This window comes from Thermobia domestica, chromosome 4 (genome assembly GCF_964235325.1).
Source record: "Thermobia domestica chromosome 4, izTheDome1.hap1.1, whole genome shotgun sequence".
Lineage (NCBI taxonomy): Eukaryota > Metazoa > Arthropoda > Insecta > Zygentoma > Lepismatidae > Thermobia > Thermobia domestica.
Window position 1 is genome coordinate 225,843,287 of NC_137457.1, and position 22,165 is coordinate 225,865,451.

The window sequence follows — 22,165 nt, forward strand, 5'->3', positions numbered from 1 at the left end:
TAATCTAACATGAATCAAATAGTATCTTGCATTTATATTGATCTTAAAATTCAGGAGTTTTAAATATCGTAGAATTTACTAAATTTTATTATGGTTGAAAAGCTTAGTTTATTATCGTATACTGTTTTATTCATGCTAGCGGTTTCTTTCTCGATATACAGGGTGGCGCACGAAAGGATCCACCATTTTCTTTTTAAATAAAAACTTTATTCACAACCAGAACAGAAAGAAATTCACATCACAAGAAAGAGTGTACTGTGGAGAAATGTTCTAATTCAAAACATGTTCAATGTGGCCGCCATTTTTGACCTGAACTGCATTTAATCGAACATTCATGTTATTCACTACTCGACGACACATGTTTTCATTAATTTCACTGCAAGCCTGAACAAGAAGTCGTCTGAGCTCTACCAAATTGTTGGGATGTTTCGGAAAAATCTTTTCCTTCAAATACCCCCACAGAAAGTAATCACATGGGTTAAGATCAGGACTATGAGGTGGTCAAGATTGTCCAGCTGAAACCGGTCTGGAAACCGATCAGAAATAACACGCATGTGAAAAATTTCGTGTAAGAAATCCAAGACATCATTCGCAGTGTGCAGTTTGGCTCCATCTTGCATGAACCACTGCGTGTTGATGGGCAGAGCAGTAGCAAGCAACTGCGGGACCAAGTTATTCCGGAGCATAGTCAAGTACCGCTCACTGTTTACTGTTTCTTCGAAGAAGAATGGCCTAATTAGTCCATGGCTGGAAATTACAACCCACACTGTAATCCTGGTAGCGTGGTGTTGTTTTCCATGAATCAACCGTGGATTTTCATTGACCCAAAAATACACATTTTGTTTGTTGACCACTCCGTCCAAATGGAAATGCGCCTCGTCAGAAAACCAAGCGTTGTGAAGGATTCGTTGCTTACCCTCTGCCCATTGCGCGAACACTAATCTTTGCTGCTTGTAATCATTTGTGAATCGTTGCACAACAGTCATATTGTATGGATAAAAATGGAGGTCACTCTTCAGAAATCGTTGAACCGAACGTCTTGATATGCTAAGTTGCACTGCTGCCTTTATTGTCGACTTCCCGGGGCTCCTCTGCATTGCAACTCTTAACAGCTTCAATATTCTGAGGCGAAAACAGGCTTCTGTCCAGAACGCTTCGGTTCCAATATTGTTCCTTCCCTCTGAAAGTTTTCATACAGTCTGTGGATGGTTTTGTTGGAGGGAGCCCATCGGGTATTAAACCTCTCTCGAAACCGTCTTTGAGCAACAATAACACTTTTTGATTCATGGAACAAAAGCACGATTGTTGAGCGCTGCCCTGTGGACAGTCAGCTCTTGTCAGCCATCTTGAAGACTAGCCCTCTAGCAGCGGCAGGGGGAGCTAGATGTCAATTTCTTCTCCAAACTGTACTGCTACTGCTGTAAAAGTGTACATTGCAATTTCTTGTTCCCCTGAAACGATAAAATAATAATAATAATAATAATAATAATAATAATAATAATAATAATAAAGGTGGATCATTTCGTGCGCCATCCTGTATTAAATCTTGATCTGATCTAATTAAAACATGATTTGAATCAGTGACATTCTCTTCTCATTGAATCACTTTTGGTACAACAGTCGAAAGTAATTTTACTGACGTAGTAATGCAGTTATTATTGAGACTTCCATAGCGAAGAGTTAAAACTAAGATTGTGATCAGAGTGATAGGGACTCGAGATATGACCTGACGATTTTTTTCCCCCGGAATAATAAGGCGCAAGGAAACGGGAGTACACCAAGGAAAATTCTATGCAGATATTGGTCATGTATCAATCATGCATGACAAAGTAATATTGAGATCGCAGTTGCGTTACTTCAGGCATTTTTTCAAGTCCATGCTTAACAAAACCTAAGAGAAGGATAATTAATTCAACAAAAAGGTAGTACTAAATATAATTACATATACCAGGGCATTCACAATTTGCAAATTTGATCAGAAAGCATATTTTGGATTCAAAATAGATGAGATTTGATATTGAATATTATTCAGACGTTCTCATTATTTTGCAACCCCCTTGCCCCATAGATATAGATATAGGTAGATAAATATTCTCTTCCTCGCAATGACATACAATATAAACACTGTCTTCAGAGTGGACAAATTAAAAAATAGCATCATTCGCTCGTCGAACATGTTGATGCGTAGAGACGCAGTATTTTCTTGCACAACTTTATAATTGGGTTTAGGCCAATAAGAACACTACTATTTGTACTATACTAATTAATAATACTTGCTTTTGTACAGAGATTTTGCTACAGTTGTTGTAATTTTCAAATTATACGAAGCTGTAACCCATCGTTTATAGTTTGTGTCGTCGATCGACGTGCTAAAACAAATATTGCTTTCTGTTACTACCGTATTTATGCATGCTATATTAAATTTTGTACATGTATATAAGCTAGCATATAAAGTTTGATTGTGGAACATTTTCTTATTGTAGGGAAATACATTTGATACATGGAATAAAGATGAAATCTACATTGATGACGAAGTTTTGGAAGGACACCGAGAGGTGAAGGATGATTTGGAATCAAGTGGCTCCGGATATGGACCTGAAGCTGGTTCTGGATATGGGCCTCCTGACGATGAAGACAATGGTAACAATCGTATTTATATATTAGTTTTATTACAAAGTAACATGATACACGTAATTCGTAATATACGTAAAACTGTAATGAAGGACTTTTGATTCGTCTGTTTGTAACAGTTTTAGACAACATTCTTATTCATTCTCTAAATTAAATACTCTTAGTTAATAGCATTTGTTCTGAGAAGTACGTTTGAATAATATTAAGTTTTTTTGTATTAGTATCGAGATTAAATTATTTATTGCATGACATCAAGCCAACATGATTGTTACGATATCATATGTGGAAAAGCAATGCTAGTACCTTCAAAATTCCATAATGAATTGTTGTAATATTTTCATCGATTGTTTACCGTAATTTAATATATATATATATATATATATATATATATATATATATATATATATATATATATATATTGAAGAAATTGAAGGTTCAAACGAGTTGTAGTAGAAATGTACTTTCTTTACACGGGAGTTGTGAAATTACATCAAGATATTTGAAAGATGTACAAACTCCGTGACGCAAGTAGAATGCTTTCCTATAGCTCCTTCCCTTCGCAGATAGTTTTTTCCAATTCCGAGACGTAGTTAACCACCTTCCCGCACTCAAATGTAACATGTCATTGAAATTGTTAACCTTTACTCAATGAATATTTCTGAACTTGCCTGAAAAATTTGTTCCCAAAGTATGGACACATTAAGTCATTTTCTGGTACTCAGGAAAAAAAAGATTTACTCCATTTGACAGAAATGTTTGGCGACATCCTGGGATTCCCGGAAATGAATTTTCACGAAGTTCCCGCACTCGAAAATGTAGATTCATGTCATTCTATGGAAATCATGATCTTTCTTCCAAATGATATTTCCCCAAATCACTCTTAAACAGCTTTTGCCAACGTCAGTACTTACTGAATTACCTTCTCACACATGCAAACGCTAGATACATATCTCGTTCGAAGCAAATCGTCAGTTAAAATCTTTATTCCACATATCCGAAAACGAATTCTCAAAAGCCATTTGTGAATATTTATCTTGTGTTTTTAGGAACACAGTCGAGTGTTTGTTGGTACTTATGGTAACTTAATCGAATGTTACAGCGGTTGCGACAACTTTGTTACTGTTCATATATGAAATACGTACTTCGCCGCCCAGCCTTTGTGCTTCATATACTGTTGTTAAGGGTCTCCTTTTTTGATTTGTTGAATTTTCAGATCTGGAAATGGAAATACTGAATAATATTATGAAGCACGAATACCCAGTTAATTGGTAAGAATAAACAAAGATATATATTATTGGAATAACTCTGTTTCGGAGAACGAAATGCAGAAGGAAATAAATTACTGGATTTATGTCTCTGAAATGGACTAAGAACGGATGCGGTTGGTTTAAGGAAAGGAAAGCCACAAACCAATAAAATACATCAGAGACGGAAAAATATAATCATTGATAGACTACATAATTGCTGATTTGATGCGAAAAGTTCTCAGGGCGTGAAAGTGATCTCTAACGTGAGAATGGATAATGATTAGAATTTAGTGAGCGGAGATTTCCAGAAAGAGAAAGAAGTCATAAACCGGTGGTAATATATGAGAATTTTTTTTCCCCTTTTTTCTTAATTCTAAATTGTAAACTTTAATCAGGAGAGAAAGAATGGACTATAATGAAGTTCTGATCTGTGATTTTGTTATTTAAAAATCACCCAGAAAACCTGATGATGGTTGTTTTTTAAATATTGAGGAAAATGGGGGTATATAGATTCAAATATGGCTTGGGAGTAATGTTGATATATTGTTATTTCACGGGATATTTCAGGGAGATGTTCAATACAGATTTCTTCTGACACATTTACGTGGGTTGGAAGTAACACAGATTGGTCTAGTTATTAGTTTCCAATCCAGAACCACTTTGTTGCTGCAGCCTTTTATAAAAGACTCAGAGTGGATCGATAACTTGATAAAAAGTGCCTGCTTCTCAGAAATAAATCCATAAAGGATAAAAGGTAGAAGTCAGATGAATAACACAGATGATAATTGAAACCATGATTCCATTTAGTAATAAGCCCTTTGTGTCGAAGTGATCAGTGCACTTACTTTTTCCGTGTATCATCCTGGGTTCGATTCACAGTGGGTATATGATCTTGGTGCTGAAAGAAGTAGTTAAATTCAGTGAATCAAAGCAAGTCAGTCATTTACGTGCTGGGAGTTCGGAACAGAAGCATTGTCTTTTAAGGCACGGACATTATTGAAAACCATGCGCAGACACGGACATAATTGGAAACCATACTGCATCTGACACTGGTCTTGGTCGAAAACGTCCTTTAATTTGTCTTGTCAGAAATTCATAGAAGCATGTAATTTGGTCTTCCGAAATAGGTAAAAACAAACGCAGGATCATCCGTAAATGCATGCACTCCCGGATTTTACATATATCAAATGTTTTGCAAATTATTAGTTGCCGGTTTTCTAATTTAGAACTTCCACCATCTCGATGGTCTGCCCATCTGTTGCAGATTACGTATATTAGACATTGTTCCGTTGATTGTAAGTCTTTTTTACTTATTTCTTGTGTTGGAAGTATATACTGAATTGCATTATCTATGTTATAAGTGTCACTTTGCTTTTCGGTTGTGATTTGTGCGAGAGACCACAAGGAAAAAGATCCCGTCAGTAAAATTTTCATTGTTGCTGTTCTAACTTTTTTTCTGTTGATGATAGCTGAGTAAAGTTCTCATAACTATTTAAGTGATAAAGAAGAAGAGACAAGAGCAGGGGGATACGTTATTCAACTTACTATAAGAAACTGAAACACTTCTGCGCATTGTATCTAGATGTACAGTGACAGACACACTCTTGAGAAGCACGCTTATTTACAGCTTCCATCCACATTTTACTCGTGATGCCGCGTGGCAACTTCGAAAGAAAATACATCTGAATACTTCATAAATTTAGTTATAACTTGACAAGAACACTTTGTATATTTGAATATACTGTGTAAAAGCGAGGGTTAAAGAAGCATTGATAAAAGTGACGGGAGAAATATCTGCGAATGATCGAGATATCTGGTGTTGATTTTTTTTCTAAAGAGTTATAGAATAGCACATCCAAAATCAAGCTTAACGTGAGAGGTATTAACATGCTGTTAGGATTAAGAATAGTAAGATCAATAATAGATATAATTTACAATGAGACAGGTGATTAAAGGAGCTAGAAATACACCCTGTTTCAAAAAGAATATACGTATTACGAAGAATTATTTTGCCCAAACCATCGATCGCTGCGCCTCGGCTCGGCTATTGGAGAAACAAATACATAGCGTAATTTATATTAATAGCCGCTAGATGTTAGTTGTCTTCTGTTTTGCTTGGTAACCGTTGGCTACTCCGCAGCAGAAATCATTTTGTGTTCTCGAGTTTGCGAAGTGCAATTCCGTGATTACAGCGCAAAGACGTTTCAGGTTGAGGTACCAAATTGATCTTCCGAATGGGTGGAACATTCGCAAATGTTATCGACAGTTTGTAGATACAGTTATCGACAGTTTGTAGATACAGGATGTGTATGTAAAGGAAAGAGTCCTGGCCGCCCTCGTGTTCCTGAAGATGCGCGATTCAAACTGATTTCCAACGTAGTCCTTCAAAATCAACTCATCGTGCCAGTTATGAGGCTGCACAAAGGCAACTTCATTTTTCAAGAAGACGGAGTACCCCCTCACTGTAGTCTCCAAGTGCGTGAATATCTGAATGAAACTACCGAACCGTTGGATTGGTCGTCCAGGAGCTGGCGACTTAGCATGTCTCTACTGGCCTCCACGGTCACCGGATTCGACACCCTTTGACTTCCTGTGGGGGGTTTCGTTTAGACAACGTTTATGCACTACCACTCCCACAGAATCTGGAAGAGTTGAAGAACCGGATCCATACTGCCATAACATCAGTGAGGCAGGACATGATTGCCCGAGTATGGGAGGAATTTGAGTATCGATGTGATATTGTTCGTGTCGCTGATGGAGGACATATTGAACATCTATAATTTGAACTTTGAACTGTAATTTGAACTTGAGAGGTTCGTAAATATGTGTGTAAAATTTCATATGCGTATGTCTTAAAGTTTAATAAATATATGCATTCGAAATAAGTATATTCTTTTTGAAACAGATCTAGAGAAAACATGTGATAACATGTCAAGGGACCGTATACGGGAAGAATGTCAGTAGATTGGGATGAAAAAAGAAGGAATATTGCGGATCAGCAGTTCGAGTGCAAACGAAACGTAGAAAAGGCAGTGTGCTGTCTCCTGCATCACTCAGTGTCGCTAAGGAAGAGATAGTTTCTAGAATAGAAGAGTAGGGATAGAAACATGTTTATATTTGCGGACAGCGTGATTATTTGGGAGAAAAACCGAAATACAAAGACATGTAGGATGTTCGAGAGAACTGAACAGAAAAATATTGATTCCGTGTAAACTAAGAGAAAAGGTGGGCTTTGGTCATTGCAGGAAACAAACGCCAAGAAGGAAAGCAAAACTATAAAATTAAAAAAAAAAAAAAAAAAAAAGCCATTGAAGATAACAGAAACCTTCAGAAGTATTTCGATTCAGAAGTCATGACAGATAGCAGAATAAACAAAGAAATTACTACGAGATTACGTCGAGAAGGAAAATTTTACCAAAATTTGAAATCTGATATGAGATTGGAACATACACAGAAAAGCTAAAATGCTAATATATTACAGGAACTTCATATCTACAATAACGTTCGCTTTTGAAACTGAATAATGGCGCAAGGAAAGTGGAGCAGAATCCTAGCGACAAAAATGCGATTTCTTAGAAGCATTCTCGGGAAGACAAGAAATAAAATAGTCAAGAATACACTCAACTAAGGGTAACCGAGAAAACATAGAATTTAGGCACATTTGTATGGGCATGTAAAAAGAGTGATTAAGGAGTTTATACACGTGAGGAAAACAACCCCGATAAAGACCAAGGAAAATATTGAAAAAAAAAGTAATATGGGAAAAGATCTAAGATGAAGAGAAGACGTTGCAAAGTCTTCGTATGTACAAAGACTAGGCAGGATGTTGAAACTTGTTGGAAATTTAGGCCAAGACATGGTGCCGTATTGAAGGAGAGGCGGAAAGGAAAAGGTTTTGTATTATAAGAAGATCGGACGGCTCAAAAATGTCAATTACCATTTCCCGAAGGGAGTAGAAGAAACACTAGCGTGAAACTCAAGTTGATCCAAGTGAAATTTTGACATTTTATCGTTTTCGATGTCTGCAGTATGTTGAGAAATTACTATCAGTCAAGGAACAAAAAAGTGAAGGGAAGTGACTCTAATAGTGTGTGTGTTCTTCTGGGTGTGGTCCTGTAATGTGGGTTTCTTCTTGTTGTGTTCTCTGTAAAGATGGAATACTTTGTTTTTATTTTTGTAATTAATGTTTTTACCTATGCCTCATATTGGTAAAAATGTACTAGATTTAACTGAATTTACTTGTGCTCCACGATGAGTTTCCATGATTGAAGAATAAGCTTATTGCTCTTTTTCACAATTCTTCCAATTCATTTGTTCTTAAGATTTATCACATTTTGTTCCATTTGAACCTAAAAGTTTGTCTTTCTTGCTAAGTGTGGTTAATAAACGTTAGTACTAAAATCATTGTGATAACAATAGAAGATAATAAATTATCGGTTTAAATAATTCAATTGTCACTTACACTTCAGTGCTGAAACTAATTTATGCTTTCTGTGTTGAAATATATGTAAGTACTTATATTTTACTAAAGTGTTTAACGCTTGATTTGAGTATATTTTTGTATGTTTCAGGTAAAACAGATCGAATAGGATCTCATCCAAAGGAAACGTCCGAAGTAGATGAAAAAGAATTTGAAAAGGCAAAGGTAATTGTAAAGTTAATGTTAATTTCGGAGACAATCACATTATTGAAAAGTAAACGTAAATTTTGATTACGTTTTGTAAATCTTTTGGAGCGAAACTGTATATCAGTCAGAAATTCACGAGATTAAATGAAAAAAAAGAAAAGAAAGAAAGAAAAAAAAGAAAATGAAATGAACATGGTCATGATTTAATAAAACATATAAGAAGGTTTTCATGGGTGGGTCAGTCTGTATCAAATCAGCACAAGGTTCAAATCAGCCCTTACAAATTAGGGCCGCGGTGGCTCAGTGGTAGAGCGTTCACCTCTGGTGCTAGGGGTCTCGGGTTCAAACCCTGCTCCCGCCAAGTGAACTTTGTGGTGGACAAACATCGTGTGCGTGGGTTTTCTCGGGTTCTCCCACTTCTCCCACTTTCTTCATTCCACCATTTCATTCATCTCTCATCATTACCATCTCCTTTAGCCTAACCGGCATAACCGTAGGACGTACAACTCAAAATTTCATTTCATTTCATTTCAGCCCTTACAAATTACAGTGAGTTTTCGTATTCTGACCGCTATCACACGGAAAGCTTAAGTTGATTTACGAACCAGTTACGAAATTACAGGCCCCCGAAATTCTCAAAATTTTCCCAAAACGGCTTGAGTAATATTTGTTCGATTTGCACTTGCGCCTAACCTAAAGGACATAGAACAATGGTTAAACAAGGTATCTGCTGATACTGGAAATATTTGAATTATACTGGAATTTAATTTTGGTACTTGCATTTTGATCCAGATACTGGAAAAATCATGAAACTGGTAATTTGTTAATGCTAAGTCTTAGAAACAATTTTGTATCCATTGAAATTGTAAATTTTTCCAAAGCAAAAGTTGTATACATTTTGTGATTAGACATTTAAAGCAATGGGTGGAGTGGAGGGCTGTGAGGGAAGTTGGGAGGCCCTTTAAAAAGGTTAAAAAAATTATTTGTATTTCAAAAAATCAAGGCTAACTAAATTTATTAAAAATAAAATATTTTTTGATGGTAAAACAATTACTGTACCAACCTGAAATCATCAAGAGTGTGATTATTCATAAGAACGTGAAAAAAAATCATTGTATTAAGTACTGGAATTTGCTGATAGTTATACTGGATATACTGGAATTTTGAAAATGAAACTCAGTAGACACCCTATCGTTTTAAAGCTTGTAAACAGAACTTTCAGATGGTAAATTAGGACAGTAGAATTTGTTAAAAAAAATAATTAAGAAGTCAAAGTTTTGAATTTAATTTCTTCAAAATCCCATATTTGAAAATTTTAATGGCGCCCACGGACCACAGAACACTATTCTATAGGCCAAAATAAAACGAAAATGTTATATGATGATATGCCCTCCGGAGCCCCCTTCAGCCGCTAGGGGGAATCAAAATTTCACAATGTGGCAACGTCACAAATTAACTTGGAGCCATTAGCGTTATTCTGCTAATACAACAAGCAGTTGAATCAATTGCTACATGTGATGCTAGTGTCAATCAGTATCGACTTTAACTGCCATCTTCAAAGAATCGATATAACTATTTGATAGATTGGTAGATCTAATCTTTTTTTCTTTATTTGCGCCATTGCCACATAGTGCAATTTGTGTCTCCAGACGAGGACTCGAAACTCGAAAGGTATACAAATATATATGTCTTGCTTAATTTTGGCTTGTAGGATAATGCTCTGTGGTTCGTAGGCGCCATTTTTGGAACTCGATATTTTATAAAACCATTCGGACTGTGACAAATATAGCCCCAGAGTTTTATTGTGGGATCAGCATGCGATCATTTGTTAGAACAGTTTCCACTTCCAAATGTAGAGTTAAAAATAGAGTTAATTTGTTTTCATAAAAAAATTAAATAAAAATAAAATCAGACGAAAGAAATAAGGATATGTTGAAATCAAATTAACAACATATCACAGTGTCAAAAAGAACATTAACCAGACTTTTGTGCGTATTTGGAAGTTCAAGGCTTCTCTAGATACTGCTTACAGGTTAGTGTGAAGTAAACTTGAATGACACTTTCGGTTGTCCTGACATTTTTGTAAGGCAAGGTCGACCTGTCGGGGTCACAAGGTTCAGCTACACAATACAACCACTTCACAAATCAGGAGAATATCTGATTCCTCAGGATATGTAAAAAATAGACACGGACCAATTAGATAGAGAAAAGTCACTTTCATTTCATCTTTTCCGAAAACGTATGTCAGCCACCATCTATTGTCTTAGGTTGCGGTTATGAATCCAATTAATGTCTGCCACTGCTAGCTTGTTGAATTTGGTGAATGTCTGTTCAAATGAACTCAGTCAGTACGAAAATGCCTTGAGAAAAAGTGTAGGATTTTGGCTGCAGGAATGAACTCGTGAAATTTCTGTGTCCCAGGATTTGTTTGTGCTTTGTTGAAGCGATCTTGTATATTGCTGACTTTGTGAACTCCTTTTGACTGAGAAGTGTAAAGTGTACTCTTGTAAAATTGGCCACTGCGCAGTCAAAAAGCTGCCGAGGTGTGAGAATTGTATTATTATTTATATATGGATGCTGCAAATCCTTTTGTATTCATCACAACACAAAATATCGAGTTCTAACTCGCACGTAAAACATCGCTATAATTGCTGATGCATCCAATCTCTTTCACCTCTGCTAGATAACTGAGTTCAGTACCTCAGTGCCAAGCAGTCGATACGTGTCAGCGTGTATGCCCCTGAATGTGTATAAATCGCCAAGACGAGTTCAGCTCCCACATATATAATGCTTCTTCGTGACGTAATCCACTATGTTACGCATTTGAAAATAGAAACTCACGTAACAAATAATCCTATGCTGGCCTTAAAATAAAACTTTGAAAATACATTCATAATAGTCAAACAAAAGTTCTTACAAAATATGGCTTTTTTGAGAATATCAAATTCAGTTTTTGGAATTAAAAGTAGAGATGCAAAGGCTTGGGAAAAAACCGGCTTTTTTGAAAAAGAAAACGGTTTTTTCTGCTTCGCTTTTTTGCTTGGGAAATTTTTGGCTTTTTTCAAAATTTTGCTTTAAATTGATAAAGCAGACTTTGTTTCGCTTCTCTACAGGACAAGAACTCATTTGATTAGTGGTGTTGTAGATAATAATAATAATATAGAACCTCTAAAATAAGCCATGAATTTTGAAAAGATTCTTTAAAAATTCTTAACATATTTACATTATGAATTCCAAAGGATTAACCAATATATATATATATATATATATATAATGATTTTTTAACTTCTTATATACAAAATAAGTACTTTAAAAAAAAAAAGATACACAAATAACTAGCAAAATTGTATGTATTATTTTTACTTCAAAATATCACACCCCCTCTTTTTGAAACACAAAATAAAACATGAGGGAAATACATTTATATGATAATCTTAAAAGCTGCACATCAAGAGCTTTGTTTCGGGTGGTTCTGTACATTCTTGAAATTTTTAAGTTCTAACTTTCATATACATTGTATGAATATTTCGAACAAATTTTTCATTCATTGATCACATACGTAATAATGTTACCACCTATCAGGTGCTTGGAATCTGCAAAATCGGTAAAATTTCGAATTCTATAATGCATTGACTGTTCCTTAAGCTTGTTCAGAATCGCGAAAGTACCAAATTTTCTGTTAATGGATCATATGCTTAATAGACTGTTCATCTGATCTTGCGGTTTCCTAGACATAACCACCATCACGATTTACCCAGTCCTGAAGGTTTCTGAATTTTTAACGACAGGAATTTAACATCATTATGAAACTTTTAAAAAAAACTATGGAATACATTTAAGAAGAGTGGAAGGAATCAATCACTGTTCCAATTCACAAGAAAGGCGATAAAACTGAATGTAATATTTGGTCTAGGAATTAATTCGTGCGGTTGGTACGCACACATTGAAGCTGTAGTACAAACACAAAATACATAAATACCTTAAGAAAAATATTGTCCATCGCTAGCCACCACTTTCGCCCATCTGTCAGGCAATGTACGGATTCCGTGGCGAAAGAAGTCCTCATCCTTGGAAGCGATCCAGTCAGAGACCCATGTTTCGATATCTTCTGAAGAAGTAAACCGCTGTCCAATCAAATCGTTGTTCATGCAATCGAACAAGTAGTAGTCCGAAGGAGCAACGTCTGGTGAATACGGCGGGTGGGTAAAACTTCCCATCCGACATTTTCTAAATAGGTTTTGACCGGTTTTGCGACATGTGGGCGAGCGTTATCATGTTGAACAATAAGTTTATCATGTCTGTTCTCCCATTCTGGTCGTGTTCTGGCCAGAGCTTGCTTCAAACGCATTAATTGTCGTCGATAACGTTCTCCATTCATAGTTTCACCCGGTTGCAGCAGCTCATAGTACACCACACCTTTCATATCCCACCATATGCACAGCATAACCTTTGCACAGTGAATATCTCGTTTTGGTTGTGGTTCACCTGGTTTCACCCAGGCCTTTTTTCGTTTAGGGTTCTCGTAATGGATCCACTTCTCATCACCCGTAATAATTCGATGCAGAAACCCCTTTCTGCTCTGTCGTTGAAGCAGCAATTCGCAAATTGTTTTTCGTCTTTCAACGTCTCTGTCTTTCAATTCATGTGGAACCCAATGTGACATCTTTTGAATCATTCCCATGGCTTTCAAGCGTTTGGAGACTGTTGTTTGATCAACGCCTAATGCTGCTGCAAGTTGTTCCTGCGTTTGACACGAATCCTGCTCGAGCAATGCTGTCAATTCTTCGTCTTGAAATTTTTTTTGGCTGTCCAGCTTGCTCTTGGTCTGCCAAGCCGAAATCACCACTTCTAAACCGTGCAAACCACTTGCTGACACGTTCGCTCAGCTAGAGCATGGTCACCATACACTTCCACCAAAATACGATGACTTTCAGTCGCACTTTTCTGCATGTTAAAGTAATGCAGCAGGACACCCCGCAAACAAAAACCCTTTATCAGGCACAAATTGCGCCATGTTCACTTAACTACAAACTGGTGTTGTTGACGCTTTAATCCACTGCCCTATACTACGAACGATACGCGATGACAGGGGTTTGCAACACATGTGTGGATACACGGAACTGTGGGACGCTCCGTTCGTTGCGCCATCTCTTGTCCACCCGCACGAATTAATTCCTAGACCAAATAATTATCGAGGCATTATCTCTTAGCATTTTATTAACAAGATTGATTCCATACGCAGATGAAATTATTGGAGATTATCAGTGTGGATTTAGGGAAATCGATCAACTATCGACCAGATATTTACTATTCGATAAATTTCGAAAAGAAATGGAAATATATTACCCAGTACATCAGCTGTTTATTGGTTTTAAAAAGGCTTACGACTCGGATAGAAGGGAAACATTGTACAACGTTCTTACAGAATTCAGAATACCGAAAAAGCTAGTTAGATTAATTAAAATGTGTTTAAATGAATCTCAAAGTAAAGACCGAGCAGAAAAATTCTAGTCCATGAGCTTCCACGTCGAGAATGGCCTGAAACAAAGAGTGCGTTATCGCCATTATTGTTCAGTTTTGTTCTGGAGTACGCTATAAGGAAAATTAAAAATAGCAACCAGGCCCTAGAGCTGAATTGTATTCACCAGGTTACGGTGTATGCTGATGATGTAAATTTAATAGGGGATGAATAGGAGAACAATAGAAAGAAATGCAGAGTCCTTATTAAACGCTTGCAGTGACATTGGTTTAGAAGTAAATGCAGAGAAAACTAAATACATGGAAGTTCACCGGGATTGTAACATCGCAAATTATGGGTGCGTTAAAATATCAAATAATACTTTCGACAAAGTGGATACTTTCAAATATTTGGGATTAATATCACCATACCAAAATCATATCCACAAAGAAATTAAATGTCGACTGAAATCAAGAAATTCGTGTTATTATTCAGTTCAAAGTGTTTTGTCGTCGCGAATTCTGTCGAGGAATTTAAAGCTTAAAATATGTAAATTGATAATCATGCCTGTTGTGTATTATGGTTGTAAAACATGGTCGCTTGAGAGAAGAACGTAGACTGAAAATATTTGAAAATAAAATCCTGAGACGAATATTCGGACCCAAGAGGAACGGGAATGAAAGAAACTTCATAACGAAGAACTGCATAATTTATACGGTTTACCAAACGTTACGGTCATCAAGTCTAGGAGGCTCAGATGGGCAGGTCATGCAGCCAGAATGGAAGGAGGTAGGAACGCTTTCAAAGTTTTAACTGGAAATCCAATCAGAAAACGTCCATTAGGAAGACTTAGGCGCAGATGGGAGGACAATATTAAAATGGATCTCGCAGAAATAGGAATACAAAGTAAAAACTGGATCCAGTTGGCTAAGGATTGAAGTCAGTGGAGAGCTTTTGTGAACGCAGCATTGAACCTTCGGATTCCATAGGCCATAGAGCGAGAATATATTAAAGTTAAGCACAACTTAACAACAACTATGAGTGAGTGATTAGCTTTTGCGCTTCAATCGTGAAGTCCGGGATTCAACCCCACATTCGACAAAACATTTTCTTAATTGTATCTGTGAATGTAGAAATAATGCGTGTACTGTGAGTTCTGGCCGACTTCCTTTCTTATCGTTTTAAAATCGTTGTTATTACTAATTACCAGCAGTGACAGATTTGCGAAGGGAGTTAAGGTGGGGATGTTTTACGGGTGAAGCTTGTACCCCGAAATTAGAGAATTTCTAAAACAAACGAAATATTTGTTATGCCTTTACTCATAAACTTCAAGCTCTTCTCAAATAAAAATTAGATATTTTTAGAAAAACTAAACATTAATAAGAAAAACCCCTCCCAAAATACTTTTCTAAATCCGCCACTGATTATCTGTATAAAATGGTCTTCAAGGTTGTATCCGGAAGGTTATTGCTGAATATACAAATAAAACGAAGTATTAAGTTATGCTTGTACTCATAAACTCCCAATAAAAATTAGGAAATTTTAGAAAAACCAAACTTTAAACAGAGAAACACCTCCCAAAATACTTTCCTGAATCCGCTACTGATTATTTGTATAAAATGGTATTCAAGGTTGTATCCGGATGATTATTGCAAAATCAGTGCACAGCTACGTATAACAAAAATGTGGAAGTGTGCTTTGACAGATATACTGACAAACGTACGCTCTGACGGATATATTGAAAAACAAAATTTAACTTATGTGCTAGAAGCTAGAGTAGGCCTACTAATCTCTAGGAAATGAAACACGGATGACTAAAAAAAATATGATGTAGAAAAGAAAAAATGTCAACTCAAAAGATAAAATAAAGTTAAATATCTTCTACAGTTGCCCTCAAATACTACGTACTTTGTTTATTTTAATTCATAAAACATGTGTTCCATCCATCATGATGGTGAATTCCAGAGCGAAATATAGCATTGAGGTCATGAAATCTTATTTAACTTTAGAGTATACTATAAGAAAGCTATTTAAATAGAAGAATCATGAAAATGAAACAAGCCAAAATTTCCAAAATTCTCGTTTTTTCCCCAAAAAAGTCTGCTTTTTATGTGCAAAAGCCATCGATTCAAAAAAGCTGGCTTTTTTGCATCTCTACTTAAAAAAAAATTTTTTTTAGTGTTAAATATCATCTGAAAGTTCTTTTCGCAAGCTTTTAAATGACACCTTAAACAACGTCAACGTCCTACGTCCTTTAGGTCAGCCGAAAATGTAAATCATTTTTAAAATAATTGAAAATTAATGATACTAAGTTCCTTTGTATGGAATTTTGCGTAAATGTTCTAAAATTTCTTTCGTAGTAAAAGGGAATCGTATATCGCGAGAAAAATGTACTTGAAGAAATGAACTACAATGTCGTTTATGTCATTTGTGTGAAATTGGCTGTTTAATGCTCGTTTGTTTGGATGTTTTGGTCATTGATGTTTACATTCTTTCATTGAAATGCAATACTGTGGATCTTAAATTACTGGTATTGAGATCCGGATTTGATATACTATTAGCAAGCCGAATGCTACAAGGAAATAAGAAGACATTATTCGGTTAACAAACTCTGTGTGACGTTTGTCAACTTTGCCGGGAAAACCTAAGAATTTTTTTCAAATGAATTATAAATGATGTTCCAAGAATACACTTAACATTGTTACATTCCAATTACAAAATTCTGTTTAGCCGAAGACAAGAAATGGGTAGAAGATGGTGTCTATCGGTCAGGAAAGTCACGAAATCAGAAAATGGTCATGAAAGTCAAGAAAAAGTTACGAAATTTAGCTTTTGGGTTATGATCTTTTTATCTGAACACATAAAAATACTGACTGTAAAACTTTGTTCTATGCAACGTCAAAATTCACCGCCAAAAATGTATATGGTCTTCTTTAGACGCTAGCAAATTGTAAGCAAAGCACGCTTCTATCGCATGCATGAAAATTCGGCCTGATTCGCACCAAAATTCGTTCTTGAGAGTGTTACAAAATTTTATAGTTTGGTAAAGAAAGGGTCAAGGAAGAGTCACGAAATATCATTTTGGAATTTTAGTAGATACCCTGTAGAAGCAAAAGAGACATTTTTATACAAGGAGAATATGGGAGAAAGTGCAGTGAATACGAAGATAAGCTTTCTAAAAACCAAGCTTAAAGTTTCCTTATCTATAAGATTGTCCTCTAATTTTCCACCATGAAAGTTTTCTTTTTCTCTTTCCCTTGAACCGTAACTAACTAAAATAATAAGAGTGTTACCATTTATTTCAAGTACAGGAGAAAATGAAGTGTAACATTGTGATTAAATATTTTGTGAATATTATTTTCTTTACTTTATTTCAGAGAAGAGGTCATCACTCGTTGAATTCAGTCGAATTGTACCGAAATTGGTTGCTTTTCATTGCCATCATTTCTTTCCAAAAAATAAAATAATTAAATACATATACAAATTACGAACATAATTCTGACTGTTCTTCAAGGTAAAAAGTCGCTATTCGCGGAAAGAAAAGAAGAAAACGCAGTTGAAACAATGAAGTACAAAAATGATTTAAATAGTTTCCTGAACAAGATTAAATAATAAAGATTTAAATAATCCAGAGTAAAGAAACAAAAGATCATAAAAGGTCGGAAGAATAGAAGAAAGATGCTCCATTAAGAGGAGGAACTTCTGATGAATTAAAATTGAAGAACTGTCGATTGAAGAAATATGAAGTATGATAATGATAGAAATGAAGAGGTCAAAGTTTGAATATTATGCTTCTCTATCAACGAAAGATAAGCAAATGACTATCTTAGGAAGATATTTGATTGATAAACATAATGTAATAAATAATTTTAAACATGTAGTTTTACAATTGTCCTCGAGATATCCACTGGATGATGTCCAACGTTTCGAGAACATACATTATTCTCATATTCAGGGTCATTATAGAGCTTCTTCGTGGGTAAGCGGTTAGCGTACGCTCCTTTGACGTGGGAGACCCGGGTTCGATTCCCGGCAGGAGCTCGCGGGGTTCGGATTCCACGTTAATCAATAGGTCCCGCCTCATATAGCCTCGCTGCTAAAAGGGACATTAAACTCAAAAAATCAAATCAGTCAGGGTCAGTATGAAAAGCCTAATAGACAGAGGAGGAGCATATATACGGAAGTGGTCTGCAGTGAACATTGCGGGCTATGATTGGTTGATGGGTTGTCCAATGAATTTTCGGTCTGAAGATTCGCTGTGATTGGTTAATGGCTGATTCCTTTTTGAGAAATCCATTTTGTAAGTTGATAACAGTTGTTATCACTACTAAGTTGGTAACAGACACCTCTGTTGAGATTGCCACCTCTTTTCAATATAGCTATGGCTTACAAAGAGTGAAAAAGTGGCCTGACTGGACCGGGACCCGAGCCCGGGATCTCTGGCATACCGTGCCGATGCGTTAACCACTACGCCACCCAGTCCGCTTCCCAGAACAGCTCGCGGTTTTCGGATTCCACGTTAATCAATAGGTCCCGCCTCATATAGCCTCGCTGCTAAAAGGGACATTAAACTCAAAAAATCAAATCAGTCAGGGTCAGTATGAAAAGCCTAACAGACAGAGGAGGAGCATATATACGGAAGTGGTCTGCAGTGAACATTGCGGGCTATGATTGGTTGATGGATTGTCCAATGAATTTTCGGTCTGAAGACTCGCTGTGATTGGTTAATGGCTGATTCTTTTTTATTTGAAAAATCCATTTTGTAAGTTGATAACAGTTGTTATCACAACTAAGTTGGTAACAAACACCTCTGTTGAGATTGCCGCCTCTTTTCAATATAGCTATGGCTTACAAAGAGTGAAAAAGTGGCCTGACTGGACCGGGACTCGAGCCCGGGATCTCCGGCATACCGTGCCGATGCGTTAACCACTACGCCACCCAGTCCGCTTCCCAGAACAGCGAAACACTCTCTGTTCTCCAGTCGGTGCTCTCTACTCAGACCACAGTATATATGAAATCACAACCGTTAAAGGTGTTCTCAATATATGGACACTGGATTGTCCAAGCACAGCAGCTTAGGCTGTGGTACAAGCCATTTGGTCTGAGTAGAGAGCACCGACTGCAGGATTGAGAGAGTGTTTGGCTGTTCTGGGAAGCAGACTGGGTAGCGTAGTGGTTAACGCATCGGCACGGTATGCCGAATCCCGGTCCAGTCAAGTCACTTTTTCACTCTTTGTAAGTTGTTTAATTCGCACCTACAGAGGATTGTGGTGTAAAATAAATCGGTTGTTTCCTCCTTTCATTAATATATATAGCTATGGCTTCTTTGGTTTTCCAATCCTAATATCGCGAACATCTGGAAAGTACATGAGTTTCAAAAAATGATGTGATATGCCTTTTTCTTTTAGTGTGATCTGCCAATCCCAATTTGTTTGGGCCGAACTTACAGAAAACATCATACACCGAGCAATCACAACCTGTCTTCGGGCTGACAACTGATTGGACATTCTAACATCCAGTCATAACTCGCCTTGTCCACCACAGATCGTGTATATACAGTTTTTCTGTCAGGTCTTCCCAATACTGACACTGAAGATAAGAGCAGTGTCTGTTCTCGAAACATTGGACAACGAGCACACCAACTAGTTGATATGTCGAGAATAGTTATTTACAGCACATCACCAGGAAAACTTCAGCTCGTATTATAAGTAGTTTTAGAATGCGGCGTGATATATTACTTCACTGATTATGTTAGTTTTAGAGCTTAAAAAATGTTGTATACAAATGATCCAAATGGGGAGGAAAGACTGGAAAAAATCCTTGAAAGTGAAGTAGGATTTCTTTACACTTCTTGTAAACTTGAATGGCAGCCAACAACATAAATTCTTTTAATTTCATATTAATTTGAAACAGCCGTAATAAACAGCTATACTAGTGGCATATTTTTTGTTGGAAGTTTTTGTGTGAACGTGTAAAGTAAATATATTTATTGCAAATGTTGATCTTTTATTTTATATTTCTTGGTATTTATATTAACATATTCAAAAAAATACAGAAACTGATATCTATTATGCGCACTAATCTTCAGAAGAACATATATGCGGAACATGAAACTAATACCCTGCTTCTTAATTCACATGCTCGTGTGCTATGTTTTATATTTCCTGTTTCAGTTCAGAATTCAAACAAACAGTTACAAACTTTACAGTAATATTAAAGTAATTATAATAAATATGTATTACAAAGATGATAGGTCACAGATCACCATGATGAGCTCGAGAGATGGAACCCATATCCATATATTTCTATTTTCATCCTTCGGTTTTTGATTTTATTTGTAACTACCGTTACCACATGTCTTAGACAAATAACAAGTTTGACCAAGTCAGTAAGTAAATACTAAAAATTTGTGTTTTACAAGGTCAATGCTTTAACTTGAGACTTCAAAATATCTGGAGAAATAAGCATCGAATGAAAAAATGTCCGAAATAAAAAGTTAGTATTTGGGAGAGGAAATTCACCTGTGATAAAATTAGCCCCTACCACTTGGGGTGAAGCAACTTCGAAATCTAAACTTAAATAAGGTCTTTCTTTTCATAGCAGATTTGGATTCTACAGGGAAAAGTAAGTAACTTTTATTCGAAACGTCATTTTTAGATTCGTGATAAATGGCGCTGTTACTAGTTTTACCAAGGTTCCTTCATTGGGGAACCTCCGTGTTTCAGTCCAGAGTAAATTTGCGATAAACAGTACCCATCTTTATATTCGGTGTGAATTCAGGTAATTCAAATGAGACAGTCAGTTACGTTCAGTGTGCGGAGGTAATCGTAGTTGGCTGCCAGGAATTTTATTGACTGCATGTCTCCGTGTCCTCGCCGACGGTACTTTAGAGGCTATCCGGTATTTTTTCATATATGACATCCACTTCTTTGAGAAAGATGTTAATCTGATTGTTAATTTTAAAAAATAATAAAAAACTTTTATTCGTTAAGTTTGTATTACTTTTGAGGTGTATTTTATTTCACATTTTGAGTACTTCTGACACCACATTCAATTGAATATTTTTTACTACATTCGTTGAGTTGCTTCATTTTTGAACTGTATTCATTTGTCGTTTTTGAACTAGTTCTACCTAGTTTTATAACTACGGAGCGATGCAGCCGATAAAATGCTTGGAAGTCAACTACGATTACCATCTCAGACTACATTTAATTGCAATGTCACATTTGAATTTACGCTGCATGCATTATTATCTTTCAGGCCACCTTCCACAATCGAGAAAGTATTTAACCCTTTAGCGCGCAGCTTTGCATATATGCAAAGTTTACTTTGAAATTGTATTGCACCATGTAGTTTGTAGTTCCGATATAGAAAAGCAGCTTTGCGTATCAGCTAAGATGCCCTTTCACGAATGAAGTTCTGAATTTCCCGCTAGATGTTATGGTAAGCCAGCATTGGTCTCTTTGTGTTACTTGCTGCACTCAGAGTTGTCATCTTGTCATCTTTGAGCTTTCATTACTCGTTTAGAGGGACAAGTTTTGAACTGTTGACTTTTTCTATGTTAGACAGAAGTGTAATGAGTGCAAGAGTGCAAGAGTGCAAGTACGCTGACATTCGTCGCGTTTTATTGGTACTATCTGGTTTTAGTGGACTTTGCAGATGTCAGCTTGCAACTTTGCATAGACCCTATAAGCAAACACCATAAAATATCCCATAGACCATATATTATTTGCATTAATTCTTTTTTAAAAAATCCCTTGTTTCCTACACAAAAACCACTCCAAATTTTAAAAAAAAATCAATTTGATCGGAAAAGGGTGCGTTAAAGGGTTAATACAAAAGAGTGCTACTGTTTGTCGCAGATTTATTCTGGCATGAAACGTAGGAGCTCCCAATTAAAGAAACCTTATTGGAACTAGTTTTCGCCCTGTCACGATTTGAAAAAAAAGTTTCGAATAAAATTAAATTATTTACCCCCCGTAGAATCTGAATCTGTAATGAAAAATGGGTTTCCCCACTGAAGTTTTCAGTTACTCCCACCTCACCCATAGGGAGGCCACGGGGGCTAATTTTATCTTAGGTGAATTTTCCCCTCCAAAATACTATGTTTTTATTTCGGAGATGTTTTCATCCGTTGCGTATTTCTTCAGGTATTTTGCAGTCTGAAATTAAAGAAAAAACTCAACCTGTATATTATTAACA

General features: G+C 36.2%; 1 protein-coding gene and 1 non-coding gene across 2 annotated transcripts in view; one reads left to right on the top strand and one right to left on the bottom strand.

Annotated features, from left to right (window-relative positions):
* The window catches only part of LOC145683880 (uncharacterized), a 141,817-nt gene that overhangs the window by 84,420 nt on the left and 35,232 nt on the right, over positions 1-22,165 (top strand). The window contains exons 2-3 of the mRNA XM_081755513.1: positions 2,484-2,640; positions 8,450-8,523. Coding sequence (XP_081611639.1) covers positions 2,484-2,640; positions 8,450-8,523 — 231 coding nt within the window. The remainder of the gene's footprint in view (positions 1-2,483; positions 2,641-8,449; positions 8,524-22,165) is intronic.
* Positions 18,835-18,907, bottom strand: TRNAT-GGU (transfer RNA threonine (anticodon GGU)). Its single transcript has one exon. It is a non-coding gene; the product is annotated as a tRNA-Thr (tRNA).